The sequence below is a fragment of the Sycon ciliatum genome, chromosome 9 (genome assembly GCF_964019385.1).
Source record: "Sycon ciliatum chromosome 9, ocSycCili1.1, whole genome shotgun sequence".
Classification (NCBI taxonomy): domain Eukaryota; kingdom Metazoa; phylum Porifera; class Calcarea; order Leucosolenida; family Sycettidae; genus Sycon; species Sycon ciliatum.
Window position 1 is genome coordinate 22,100,198 of NC_088651.1, and position 15,232 is coordinate 22,115,429.

The window sequence follows — 15,232 nt, forward strand, 5'->3', positions numbered from 1 at the left end:
AGGGAGGACAATTCAGGAGCAAAATCAACAATTGCACAAATGTGAGAACATCTGAGACCGAGGGTGACTGTGGAGCGATAAAATGCCAAGCAAACAGAAGAAAGGAAATCACAAGCCAATACACGCTAAACTGCGCTTGAGATAATGAAGGGGAAAACCGGAGCTCAAGAAAATTATAACATACAAAGTCATAATAAGAAGTCAACTGGATGAGAAGTAGCACAAGCAAACATTTCCTGACAACGAGAGGGGCTGTAACTACAGCCACAGCAGTAGCTGCAGCAGCAGCAGCAGCAGCAGCAGCAGCAGCAGCAGCAACAGCAACAGCAACAACAACAACAACAACAACAACAACAACAACAACAACAACAACAACAACAACAACAACAACAACAACAACAACTCTCTTATTGGCCACAGGCCATCGTGAGAATAAAAGAATTCAAAACAACAACAACAACAACAACAACAACAACAACAACAACAACAACAACAACAACAACAACAACAACAACAACAACAACAACAACAACAACAACAACAACAACAACAACAACAACAACAACAACAACAACAACAACAACAACAACAACAACAGCAACAACAAACTCCTACAGTAATGTACGTCGCGTGAAACAACTTGTTTTGTAGTCAACTAGTCCATCACAATGTCATGCATGAGGAGTACTGTAGGAATTTGGCTTTCGGCTTGTACAATTCGTTTTCGCAAAGCTTCCCCCTTCTTTACTTATCTTTGATATTTATGACCCACCCAAGTTGGGTGGTGTGCTGCTTTGCTGCTTCGAATTGTAGTTAGACCGCTTTGTCAAATCGCCTACTGGTCTCGTCATCGTCCAGTAACAATCGACATTCTTTGTTCCGTTGGGACTGTAGCTTGTGCTCGTTTTCGTTGCACTTGCCTTCCCCTCTTTGGTCTTTCCATAACCTTGAACCTTCCAAGTTGGAAGGCTGTCGGTTAGCGCTACGATGTGTTGAAGCCAGGTGTCAGGACGTCGAATGTCTCAGTACTCTGTCAGTTTTGTGCCTAGTTGTTGCACTTTCTGACTGTATAATAATATCTAGTTACTGTGGTGGAGAGTTACTCTTAACTCGTTTCCATATGTCCTTTTCCTTTCTACTTTTTTTATTATTGGCTCAATACCCGAGTTTCAAATAATAATAATAATAATAATAAACTAAAAACGTGTTACATGTACATGTACATTGTACTGGTTGAAGTACACTTGGCACTATGATTTGATGCAATGTTTCAGCGCTTATTGTTGAAGCGGACCTTCAATAGTCTCCTCCATCCCAGGCGCTTCTCTGCATACAGTTGCGGAAAAAGCTTCGAAGTAGTTTAATGAAGAAAGTTGTGAAAAAGGAGAAGGACAAAATGTTACGAGTTATGACTAACTGTCCACCAACGTAACCAGATCGTATACAGTCAGCGAGTGCGACAAAATGGCACAAAACTAACAAAGGAGTACTGAGACAATCGTCATTTTGCCCTCCTTTTTCACCATAATTTAATTGGCTCAACATCCGAGGTAAAGTTGTGAAAGTTGCGATTTCTTCCAAAACAACAAAAGGTTGCGAGAAAGTGGCGAGCATCTTTGGGAAAGGGCTAGTGTGTGTGTGTGTGTGTGTGTGGTGGTGGTGGTGTGTGTGTGTGTGTGTGTGTTTTAGGCCCTTTGCCGATAATGGCGGCAGAAATTGTTGCATTTCTGGAATAATACAGTGGACGGTTTGTCTAGAGTGCGCTCACCTAAGTCCTTCCCCTTTCTCACGTTACTTCATAACTTAGAACCTTCCAAGTTGGAATGGTGTTGGCTTGCGCTTTCCAGACGTGATGCAGCTAAGCATCATGTCGTTGAATGTCAGTATCACATCAGTCAGTTTTGTTCTAATTGTTGCACATTTTGACCCAACAGTATCCTGCTTATCATCGTTATTATCACTCCCAGTCCCTTAGTATTGACTCACATAGATTTTTGCCATACCTAAGCAGTCAAATATTCCTGCATATTTCACTCCTTAGGGCTATTGACTGCTTATATTTGACTGCTTAGGGGTTGCGCAGTTGAACGGTGCCTAGTGCAGCATTGTCACTGCATGAGTAGGTGGTGGTGCAACGGTTGTGCAATCATAAAACCGGGATTCATGAGGTTATCGTTTTGGAATTTGAAATACGGACTGTTTGTCGTGATAAATCTAATATTGACTTCTAACTTGGTCAGTATAGGAATAAAAACCTCGTAAAAGACCTCGGCTTCGCCTCGGTCTTTTACTCGGCTTTTATTTCCTATATTGACCTCGTACTCAGTCATATTAGATACGTATTGGACAAAACGGATAACTTGTAAACTTATGGTTCTCTCATTTTAATGTTAATCCTTGGCTCTCCATCCGAGTTCACACCCAACGAATTAATTTTAAAATGAGAGAAGAGAAGGGGAGAGAGAGAGAGAGAGAGAGAGAGAGAGAGAGAGAGAGAGAGAGAGAGAGAGAGAGAGAGAGAGAGAGACCCACCCCCCCCCCCACACAGAATAGAATGAATCTGGTTAATTGCATAGCCAGAAGACTGGAGTGGCATGCAACAGTCGTCATGGATGATTGTAATCGAGCACGGCACATAGTGAAAATGTAATGAGGAGAAAGAGGAAAACGTAAAAGGACCGTGGACAAATCGGGCGATGCAGGACAATGGGCAGTATGTCTGCGGCTGAACAGTGCGGAAAGAATGCTGCATATCAAAACGCACCAGCTGGATGTGTACTATGGGGCAGCCGGGTGCACTGCAAGCCATGCATTATATAGAAGTGTTCCCCGGAAGCAAGCCTAAAGAATATCTTCAAAAAAGAATGGCGAGAGCAATCGTCACACACCATTCGGATTGAAAATGGAGGTACGCGTGCAAGGACATTCAAATCAAAAATATTTTCGAAGTTTTAAAACCCCACGCCATATATTTGAAAATAGAACAAAAATAGAACAAAATTAGAATGTTCTAGTACAGTGGTTCAAAAAATGAATGAGATTAAAAAATCATCAAAAATAGGTTGCTCTTGAGCCTAGACGTTGTTGGGCCTTGAAAAAACACCACACCTCAGTAGCAGGTGTTCAATTCTTCTCACTTGTGCGTACGTGCCTGACCACGCTTCTTTGAGCATGCCTGCGGCATTCGTGTGTGTGTGTGTGTGTGTGTGTGTGTGTGTGTGCATGCTTGTTTGTGTGCATGCTTGTTTGTGTGTGTGTACGGGGGGGGGGGGGGCATGTTGCGTCTACACAAGAATAAGTTAGCATCGCCACAATCATTTGAAGACAAACCCCATAGTGGGGTAGCACGGGGTCAAAACCTCGGACTGCTCTGGTCACCGAACTCCACTAGTGCTGCCAGATTCTGACGAGGGCAACCATAGCGACGAGGGCAACCATAGCGGCATTCTTGTACACATAACATTCACATGGGTAGTGCTGTCGGTAGTGGCCCATACCACACAGGGATATAGCACCCTGTGAAGTTCAACGAACACACACACACACACACACACTTGTCTGTTCCATGCTGATCTGCCAACGGGAGCACTGCACAGGGCAAGCATTGACCTGTGAAGAAGAACTATGGCTGAGGTGATACGATTTGCCCGCTCGTGTGCCTGCATACTCGACGTGTCGCGCCTCAGTGGGGTTGGATTCGTGCCGCATCACGCGTCGATCTTCAGCGTCTTAATGTACTCGACGGCGCTCTGGAATTGCGCCCACCAGTAGGACGCCTCGCCCTGCATGCGAGAGCGGTGGTAGTTCTCGATGTAGGCCACAGTGGACAGCAGTGCGAGGGGATTGGCCTGGATGATCACGTAGACCAGTACGGGAAACAGATCGTCGGCGCCCGGCACCGAGTGCTCGATCTCCGCCTCGTCCACGCCGTCGTCGTGGTGCTTGCTTAGCGTCGAGTAGCGACTGGCGCGCGACAGGAGCAGCATGATGCACTGAGCGCAGTCAGACACAACGTTCAGTTTGTCCACGGGCGCCTGAGAATAACAGCAACAGCATCCGGTACAAGTCATGTCAGGATTGGTGGTGAGGTCATTGCAAGCAACATCGGCAGCAGCAGCAGCAGCAGCAGCAGCAGCAGTAGCAGCAGCAACAGCATCATCAGCAGCAACAGCAACATCAGCAGCAGCATTAGTACAAAGCATGCAGACGCCACCAGCCTAAGCACTACACAGCCTGCCACCAGTTACTATGAATGGAGTGCCACTTTGTCAAGTGTTCTTCGACAGCACCCACTACAGCCTAGACACAGCCCCGGCGGAACCAGTCCAGCTGGTCAGGCTGTGACCTGATCAATTTTTTGGCCACCAACGTGTGGTTAATGCTGAGGAGGTAATGTGCATCCCCTCCATATCCAATGCAATATACTGTAAAAGCAGAAATTTTCGGTGGTGTTTTATTTTCGGTAACTTCGGTGCCGACAATTTTTACCGAAAATAAAACGCACCGAAATTTTCGGTACAACCAATACTGTATACATGTAGAACTAGTACACTTACCGGGAGAACGGGTGTTACCGAAAATTTCCCGCTACCGAACCGCCGATTTTGGCGAATACCGAAAATATTACACCAGCGAAAATTTCTGCTTTTACAGTATGAGAGACTGGGATATAGCCGAACCGATCGAAACTGCTTCCGCCGGTCCTGAAACACCCGCTACAACCCATAGCACTCACAATAGCCTATATCACCCTCTACAGCCTATACATGCATGACAGTGTTGCTGGGGAACTGTTTATGCTGGTGTTCGCAAGCGGCGTGTGCTCTCGTCTGCTCCAAGAAAGAACCTACTAGTACTATGAATCAACGGACCAAATGAAGATGACATCATCGAATTACACCCAGTACAGGCTAGGCCGGCAGGACCCCCAATGCACCGTGAACATTGCCACGTCGTGCTGGAGACAGGGACCCTAACGCATGTACATACCTTGTAGCGACACAGCTGCTTGAGAATGGTCACCGCCGCTGGCCAGGGAGCTTGGCCGCAGTATTTCTATAACCATACACATAGACACGCACGTACACACACACACACACACACACACACACACACACACACACACACATCGGCAAGTCCAGCAACAGACAGACGGACAGACAGCATGAACAGACAGAAAGCCAGTTAGACAGGTGAGAAAGTTTGTTGTCACAGAAATGCACTAACACTGTGGGTTCAAACTGGCACATGGACAACGGTTCGCTGCAATTATTATCACGATATTCGCTACATGCGAGTTATAAGTGGAGTGGACTGTATACTAACACTGCTACTAACACTGCTCCAGTGTCATACTGTGTGGTGTACTAGGCTCTGTCTTAGTATAAAGTACCACCACGGGTATACATTCATCAGTTTATGGGCATGGGAAAAGTCTGAAGAAAAACCCGGACTGTCATAGACCAGCACTAGAACCAGGGTCTCATAAAATGCAGTCAGACCTCGCTTATCCGGTCCGCTTTTACCCGGATCCCTCGCCATCCGGAAGAAAATAGCTGGTTGCAGATTTACAGTGTATGCCATGCATACATACAGTATGTGTGTTTGATTATCCGGTTCCCTCGCCTATCCGGATATTTTTGTGGAAAACGGATGTGTGTGCGGTTATGCCAGGTCTGACTGTACTGGTAACATAGACCCATAGACGCCGCCGCGCACGGGGAACGCGGCTGCATTTTAGTAATGGCCGCACGCATCGTGCTTACCGGTGCAATCTGCAGTGACTTGTGGAAGACGGTGATGGACTTTGTCAGGCTCTCAATGTGTTCGCGGATCAGCCTGGAAAGAGTAAGCAGGCGTAGATGCAGGTGCACATGCATGCATGCACATGGACACACCCAAACACCCACAGACACACATACACACACAGACACAGGCACAGACACACACAGACACACGCATGCATACGCATGCACACACACACACACACACACCTTTGACCTTTGACGCCCATCGCCGGAGGCGATGATAGCAATGCTACGGCAGAAGCCATAGCAACTTGTGCTGGGATTACACTATTCAACAGCTTGCAAGGCTGAAGAATTGACCGTCACTATTCAGCCTGGTCTACACCATACAGCTATTTGGAGTGACATTTTCTGGCCAGTGAATCCCTTTTTTGGTCTTTTTCATTTTTTTTTTCCCGCACACACATCACACCACATACTCCGGCATGCACTGGCTGTTGGTAACCACCCAGGAGAATGAAAGAAAAGTCAGGAAGAGTCTGAGAAAGAGAAGAAAGACGTGTGTGACCATAATCGTCGGGAATCGAACCCGCAATCTATCGATTGGAAATCGCTGCACATACCACTGCACCATATGGGACACACATATTGAGGATTTCATGACCGGGATGTTTTCGCTCAAGGTTGTGAAGGAGGCGCCGTGTGTCTCTGGCCGTGGTTTACCCTTCATATGTGTGTGTCCACATTGATTGATTGATTTTTATTTCACGGATCCTCCAGAGGCAAATAGATGCCTATCGAAGGGAGTCTCCGAAGTAAGTATGGAAAATGAGAAAGCAGTTCGTAAGGCAGAAGAGGTAGAAGATACATTAGAATATAGAGTACACACACACACACACACACATACACCCACCCACCCATGTTTAATTCTCATTATGATTAGCATGCAATGTACTACCCGAAGTACTGAATTTACTTCTTCTGTACTCTATATTCTAATGTATCTTCTACCTCTTCTCCCTTACGAACATACTTTCTCATTTTCCATACTTACTTCGGAGACTCCCTTCGATAGGCATCTATTTGCCTCTGGAGGATCCGTGAAATAAAAATCAATCAATCAATGTGGACACACACATATGAAGGGTAAACCACGGCCAGAGACACACGGCGCCTCCTTCACAACCTTGGGCGAAAACATCCCGGTCATGAAATCCTCAATATTGACACGAAGGAGTTGCTAGAGAATTGATACTTTGTGTGACTATGGTGTTGCTCAAACATGATGAAACTAATATGTGTACGGAACTTGACATGCAGTCGATGCGCAGTTCAAAACTTTCACCAGAGACCCTGCAGTACTGTCGGGCGCCGAAGAACGAACAGGCTAGGATTTCACACAACACAGCATACCAGTGTATTCACGGTGACTCGACTGCGTATTGCAGGGTGACATTTTTTTTAGGAAAATGGCTTGCTGTTGGGGCCCCAGAACACATGTTTAACTGTCCAGCACACGCACTACAACCATGTCAATTATGAAGTAATGGCCAACTGGACTAAAAAGCGCTCAAAATACAATAATCGGTTGTCCCTCTTTGGGAACAAAATCGGTCGGTTTGTCGGACAGGCGATCAAAAATCTGATGATTTCCGAAGAATCGGAGCAAGTGGCAGCCCTGGTATTGGCTGCAGCATATGAAAATGAGAACGGCCTAGGCTAAGAGGCAGACTCCCCAGTCCTTCGGTGACCGACAGTACTGTAGCGGCGGTGGCCGGGGGAGGAGAATACGCACCTGTCTCGCAGCTTGTCGGTCTCGCCGTTCGGCCAGAATGCACTGCGGTAAATCCTGCCAAAGCAGTACCGCTCGACGGCCAACTGCCCGGAATGCCACTCGTCATCTGACATGCCTACACACACACATACACACGGAGAAACACACACATGACAGAATAGAGATCGTACAAACAGGAGGCGATTAATTCATTTTTTGATATCCTGAACTTTGTTATGGCAAGAAGAGCATGAGAGAGAGAGAGAGAGAGAGAGAGAGAGAGAGAGAGGGGAGAAGGAGAAATGGCTGGAGAGAGAGAGAGAGAGAGAGAGAGAGAGAGAGAGAGAGAGAGAGAGAGAGAGAGAGAGAGAGAGAGAGAGAGAGAGAGAGAGAGAGAGAGAGAGAGAGAGAAGGGAGAGAGAGAGAGAGAGAAAGGGGTGGAAGATAAAGAAGGAACGAGACATTTATTTGAAAGAATGTTTAAATTGTATCCGTAGCCTGTGTGAAGGCCTTTATGCTTTCATGTAAAGTTAGCTGTATTTCTCGCAGTTGAATCACTCTGACCTTGATGTACAGAGCTGATATTTAAAAAAACTTAGTTCCGACTAGAATTGATTGTGATCAGTCACTCGACGCTCCGCTGATCAGACCTTAGAAAGTAAAACTAGCCAGAGTCTGGAGATTGAGTAATCTTGGTTGCACCCCCAAACCCACTCCAAATTCAAAAAATCTGGGTTTAGAACCTGCCTATCCATACATCTGACCACGGCTTAACTCTCTGAATATTCTCAAACCCGGCCAAATTCAGAACTCCCTATTCCTGGTCTTTTCCGGCCCCAGAGATAGCCAGGAAGAATCTTATAGTAAGTATGCGTGAGACACCAAAAAGTCATATTTCCAGCTTCAGATGAATGAACTGCAGATGTTTCATACAGGCAGGTTGACATGGTGCTACACGTGGTAGACACATTCAAAATTTCAAATACCTGTCAGACATCATGGAAAATTGACAATTTCACCTGGCTGCTCAGGCAGATGTCTGACATTGCCATTCAAGTACAGGCTGGACTAAAGTAAAGTGCTTTTTAGAGTAGACCGAGCCCACAAGATGCCCACTTTTTCTACTGAATATACTCTTCCCCGTGTACAAAACCTCCACTGCGGCCAATTGGCAACCCGTTAACTACCCATTGCTGGTGGTAGTGGTGGCAAAGGTTGTGCTGCTTAAGGGATTTATCATATTTTTTTAAACTATGCCACGCATTGTTGCCCGCTACTTTTCGTAGTTTGAGCACTCTGGCGCTAGAGCGACGAGCGATCTTAGTGTCTGTGGCGCCTCCTTTGCACCATGGCTGGTAGCTCGGCCTATTAAGCTCGTAGCTGTGCTGATGAGGCCTTCATGGCCGAAACAGCTTGCTGTCTACAGCATTGGGTAGACAATGCCATAAACATTAATGCAGAGAACGGTGAAAGGTAATCCATACGCTTCATGGTGACACTAAATAGGACACACACACACACGCACACGCGCACACAACCCGATCACAATGCCACGTCTCCGCTCCGTCCGGTGCAGAATGCACGCGGAACAAGGAAAACTCAAAAATGAAATGGAACAAGCTGAAAGAAAGCTTAAAGACAGCGCAATAGTCAACTCCTTAGCAAAACGATAATAACAAAACACCCTAGTTTAAGTAGACGCCGCTCCACCACACGACAACACAACACTACACCTAGTCTAACCAACACCAGCTCAATGGAACACAGCACAGCAACACGTCTCTTTTAAAGGGACATTATAAATCACCCACACCTGCGGTCATGATGCTCTACACCCAATGCCGAATGAACGGAAACGGATATGCAGCATCCTCAAAACAGTACGCAGATATCCTACACAAAGAGAGAATACGTTGTATCCGGGATTCCCCACACCAAAGTCCCTTGCCTACATCGCCGACGCCAAGCAAAGAAGGACGTAGAGTCAAAGGATTACACTCCAGTCAAACATGCCTAGAACAGTTACTATGGGGACGCTAGGCACGCACGTATGCTACGCACTGGGCAGCACCGAGGTACATATCACTATCATGAACCCTACCGCCACCATTCGGAAAATTGAAAATTACGAAAATTTGAAAGTCGCATGATCCTAGCTAGTAGAACGAGATTGGGGGTTGGAATTCTAGAGTAGATCAGACACTCAAACACACAAGCAATGAAATGCTCGTCCTCTGTGTGCGAGCAAGGAATAAAAGGTTGCTAGCCGCTTTGAGTGCGTTCCCGATCCGTTTGGTAAAACTCAAATAGCACAGCGGAACGACTATCTTCAGGAAGTTAAGATGGCGAGGGTGTTTCCCGCCAGGGCCTATGAATTCTACACAGTGATACTACGGTGTCAGACATTTCGGCGAATGTAGGCGACCAGATTGCCGTTGTGGCACTTGAGACAGCGGCAGTTGTCCGGGGCGGCGGGCGTTGCTGTGTTGCAGTGGCGCTGCAGGCAGATGAAGTGCTCGCCGCTGCGCAACGACACGTCCAGGCTGGAGAAAATGCAGGGTAGCTCGCAGGCGCGCGGCGTGCGCAGCATCTTGATCTTTCGCTTCATTGTGCACTTCATCAGCATGCCGTTGAGGCAGACCTTGATGGACGGCCTCGGGCAGTACGGGTCCGGCTGGCCAAAGCGGAACGGGGCGCGGTGGGCGGCGTCGTCGGGGACCTCGTACCCCAGGTCGGGGGCGGTGGCGTTCCGGGCCAGCAGGTCCTCGAAGTCCGCCTCGAGATGGTTGTTTAGCGTAGCGGCATCCAGCGTGTCCACGGCCGTCTCCGAGCCCGGGGCTAGGATCTCGTTCGACGCGATGCTCGCGGAAAGCGTGCCTCTGAGCACGCACAGCACTATGCCCACATGTGTGCAAGTCAATGCAGTGAGCGTAGACATAATCATGGTCACAAAAGCTGGAATCTGATTTCAGTACAGGTACTAGAAATCCCAAGGAGGGAAGGGAAAATACCACACAGCCGAGAGGAGAGAAATACCAAACCAACCTCTGGACAGGAGAAAGCTAAACTGGACGTGTGCCCAGCAAGACAGTGCATGTATATAAGGTGCAGGCCAACAGGATATAATCACCTCACCCCTGTGGAACAGCGCGTACTACCAGCTTACAGATCAATCCCAAATTATAGCCACTAAATTGAACTTTAGAGCAGTCGGTTGTATTGGGACTGGAAGGCCTCCTCATAAACATAATTTGCCTAAGCATGTATGCGAGCAGGAGTGGGGATTCCCGCCAAGTCAACCATTCATGCCATGCTTCCTTTCCCGGCAGGCAACGGGAGCCATCTGCCTGAGCTTCTTTCACCCAGGACACCTTCCTTTATAAGAAGTGTCACTACCTCTCCTCCGGCGCAGAAGTTGACACAGTCTTGCTCGGAGTGCGATCGTGCATCAGTGCCTTGCTGTGTCCCAAGCCAGGCACAAAGGAGACAATGAAGAGAGGCCAGCTCGGCTCAACACCGGCAGTCCGCCAAAGCTGTTTAATTATCTGTAAGTAGACTTGTGCGTACTGCACCCAGTGCTGTGCCTGCATAGCTGATCACCCACTGAACTGGATAGGTTGTGCGTGGTGCTAATCGAAAACCATATCCTACTGTCAGAGAGGTTGGCTGTGAAATGTTATCATCCAATGTACACTTTGTTTTACAGTGCACACCTACTACTACTACTTCAGTACTACATGTAGAGTTTTACTTCAGTACTAGTGCCTTGGGCATAACAAGCATGCCTCTTTACAGTGGAGTTACAGTACTGTAGTTTTGGAGGACCCTGGGTTTCTTTTTCCTGTTTTTTTTTGTTTACCTTGGATAGATAGAGTACCCCAGCTACAAAGCGCAGGTTTTATATCCCAGGGAGGAGGTGTGCCAAGCAGCAGCAACAGCAGCAGCATCTCATCAGCATCACTACCAGCAGCAATAGCAGAAGCAACATCATCAGCAGCAGCAGCATCAGCAGCAGCAGAACCAGCACCAGCAGCACCAGTAGCACCAACACCACAATTACCAGTAGCAGCAACACCACAATTACCAGCAGTAGTAGCAACAACAACAGCAGCAACAGGTAACATGACTAGCAAATGTCCACACTTGCCCATTGGGCAACAGAAGCAACACTAGAACACAGAACAGCGCTACACCACGTGGTTGCTGCTGCTGTTGGCATTAGAATTGCTGCTGCTGGTGGTGCTGGTGCTGGTGCACTCAATCATAGGCTAGCAGATACAGTACTAGAAGAGCTGCCGAGCAAGTGCAAGTGCAATGACACATCAAGACACATCGTTACACGCCTCATTGAACGCATTGTTCACCTACTGCTCTCAGCCAAGAAGCTGGTAATTTGAAGGACAGCCAAGCCAAGGGAGCAAGTAACCAGGAGGACAAACAATACACATCAGCAATGGGATAGAGTGGCTATGAAGACTGAGTGATTGAAGTTAGTAGGCTGCACTCATACTGGCCAGCAGCTCATGGACTGTACACAATTGAGGTGCATCGTTGACTCAATTACCACTCTCAATAATTATCATGTAATAACAGAACACTGCAAGTGCGGCACAACAATTGACTGCAATTTTAGCAAGGGAGTCAAGGGAGATATAGCAGGAGATCATTGCACAGATGATGCCAGTCAGTTTTTACACGGCAGCAGCAGTAGAAGTGGCAGAAACACACGCGCACGCGCACACACACACACACACGTGCACGCCCAATGACTGCCCGTCAAAGCAGCAGAGTGAATGCATTGGAAAAACCACTAACACACAACAGCCAATCGTTTGTAGAACAAGGAAGGAGGGAAGCGGAAGCCCCGGGCCGAAAGGAGAACACAAACAAATCGTGGTAGTGGATGGGAAAGGAGAAAGGACAGAAAGCATCTGGCCTTTTCATGCTGATTAGCAGGAGACAAACGGAGCTCATGACTCGAGCAGGTGCAGCCATGAAACGTGGAACCGGGAGGTCACGAAGACAACGCTGGCCTCGAAGGCAGGTCGGAAAGCAAGGTTGAATCGACAGGCCATTCGCAGCCTCGCTGACATGTCAAGACTATATTGTATTTTGTAATTTGTATTTATTTCGAGTGGCAACCAGACGAGGCAGAATCGCCTAATGACAGTGGCACCACATATTGATCAATCGTTACTGCTGTTGGAGAACCACCAATCACCGCCTGAAATATGAGCGACAAGTAAAGGAGTCCAGATCCGCTTCAAACTACACGTCCTAACGTATTCATGGCAGCGATTCATAGTTCCATACAGATTTTTGCATGTGTGTGGGTCTAAATAGAGCTCACTCGGACTTTATTAACAGCGTACGCACACGCATGGAGGTCTTTGTATTGACGCAGCGGTGAGTCAGCACACATGCCACGTTGTGTGTGTGTGTGTGTGTGAATGCACACACACACGCACTGTACTTGTTGGTGGGTGCCGTGATCTCCCACTCATCACTGGAACACCACATGGCAGACAGCAGGCCAGGGACACAGCCAGCAACAGCGTGGTCAGGTTGATGTGACATCGGTCCATCAGGGACACGCACACAAACGCACACACACACACACACACACACACACACACATCCCAAATGGTTATGCACACGCCTTGCTAGAAAGCAAACCGTGTTCTGCACCTTGTTGCATGATCAGCCAGGGCTAGAACTATAACTATTGTCCTGAATAGACTCGGATGGAGAATGGAAAGATAAATTATCCTGATTGCATATCCTTATCCCAACTGAGGCTGACAGATGTACAAGAAGCTGACGGTGGGCCGAGGAATGGAAAGTGGCAACACCTACTGCAAGACATGTTATTATAACGAGTCGCAAATTTAACGATTGTCCAAAATTCATAGGTTAACGAGAAGATATGTTAACGATCTTGCAGTATTCTGCCATATCCACACACAGCATATATGAAGCAGTATGGCCTCAACGGATCTTATTATAACGAAGAAATGTCGTCCGTTAAAACGTTAGATTTGCTTCCTCGTTATATACATGTCTTGCAGTACATTGCACATGGAGTGGCCACCTGCCCTAGTGACCACCTGTCTTTTAGAGACTAATCATATCGAGTACAACACCATGTTGGCACTATCACCTTCAGATATTGGTATCAGTCCTATAGAACCACCACCTGGTCAAGAAAGCCCGGTTCTTTGTGCATATGCTACGGACTAGCGAGATAGATAAATGGGTGCATGGATCGATCGGTGGGTGGGTGCATGGAAAGAAAGGTAGGCTTTCTGAATGATCACACAGCTGTGGCATAATTGAAGGATTAGATATAGGGAAGGCAGGATGGATGGATAGATGGATAAAACAGTAGGCTTTCTGACTTAGAAGTCTCAGTAAACGATTACACAGCTGTGGCATAATTGATGGATTAGATACACGGAAGGTAGGATGGATGGATAGATTGACGGATGGATGGATGGATGGATAAAAAGGTAGCCTTTCTGATTTAGAAGTCTCCGCAAAGAATTACACAGCTGTGTCATAATTGATGGATTGGATACATGGATGGATGGATTGCTGGATGGATGGACAGAAAGGTAGACTTTCTGATTAAAGCCTTCATGAACGATTACACAGTTGTGTAATTATTGAAGGATTATACGGAAGGATGGATTGCTGCATGGATGGTGTAACGGATAGATAGGTGGTATACGAACTGGAGGATTGCGATTGCCGCGTGCCTTCAGGCAGGTGTGTGTAAGCCTGCAAGGGATGACACATCCCCATAAGCTCCAGGGGTGGCCTCGACACAGGCGGGCCGACATTCAACAGCTGCGTGTCGGATGTCAGGATCGAGTCAAGCGCGAACGCATGAGCCAGCGGATAGCACAGAGAATGATATCTGGGTGCAGCACCCGTCGAAAACATTGCACAAGGTCAAGTCACGATCAATGTGATGACCTGCAATCCATTGGTTTCATCAGACAGTCATAGTCATCGATGTAGATCACGCTTCATCTCCTGTTTCTTGCTAACTGATGTTAACATGCAAGCACTCCTACCAAGGAATCTCCGACGCAATAGCAAGAATCAGAGGTCACCCGCAATCAGATTGATTGTATGCATCGCCGACTACGACTACCGTCAACAACAACAAGAAATGGAGCCTAGTTGCATCATATTGCCAGGTGTGTGTTGACCACCGTATTTATCAACCACAAGTACAGCTGCATTGGTGTCCTCAACTTCATTCTAGTTGCATCTGGCAAGATGATTCCTGTCACCATATCAAACAGATAGCATCCTTTCGGACATTGTTCGTGGCTGGCTGTCCGCTATAAAATGGCGGTGCAAGTACTAACGGAATGAGAAGCAGTGTACTTTACACCAGTGATGCATAGCATCGTTTCCGATGACCCGGATTTGTTCAATCTTTGTCCGGCCAGAAAAGGTCAATGCATGACGCGGACGCAAGATGCGCCGACCGCAAGCTATAATTACGCGCGCAAACAACGCTGTAAATCACTACCACACGAGGACCATGTACAGTCGCGGCAGTCTGCATAGGCATGCCCCGCAGGCACAGCCTCGCTAAAGGCTGTCCAGCAGCAACACTATCGTATCCTGCTAAAACAATCCCCTGGGCACCAGCACTCTCACAAACAGTGCTGTAAATCACGACCGTGAGGGACCA

The 15,232-nt window shown here is 47.4% G+C and overlaps 1 protein-coding gene across 2 annotated transcripts in view; it reads right to left on the reverse strand.

Moving 5' to 3' along the window:
• Window positions 1-2,559: 2,559 nt before the first annotated feature.
• The window catches only part of LOC135824741 (GTPase-activating protein and VPS9 domain-containing protein 1-like), a 34,290-nt gene continuing 21,617 nt past the window's right edge, over window positions 2,560-15,232 (reverse strand). Inside the window, exons 12-15 of one of the 2 annotated variants that reach the window (XM_065337448.1) lie at window positions 7,543-7,657; window positions 5,766-5,838; window positions 4,990-5,055; window positions 2,560-4,034 (exon numbers count right to left, since the gene is read on the reverse strand). In XM_065337448.1, the coding sequence (XP_065193520.1) occupies window positions 3,708-4,034; window positions 4,990-5,055; window positions 5,766-5,838; window positions 7,543-7,657 (581 nt within the window). In that variant the 3' untranslated portion in view covers window positions 2,560-3,707. Of the gene's footprint in view, window positions 4,035-4,989; window positions 5,056-5,765; window positions 5,839-7,542; window positions 7,658-15,232 lie in introns of those variants that run through there. The other variant, XR_010554936.1, reaches the window with a different exon arrangement.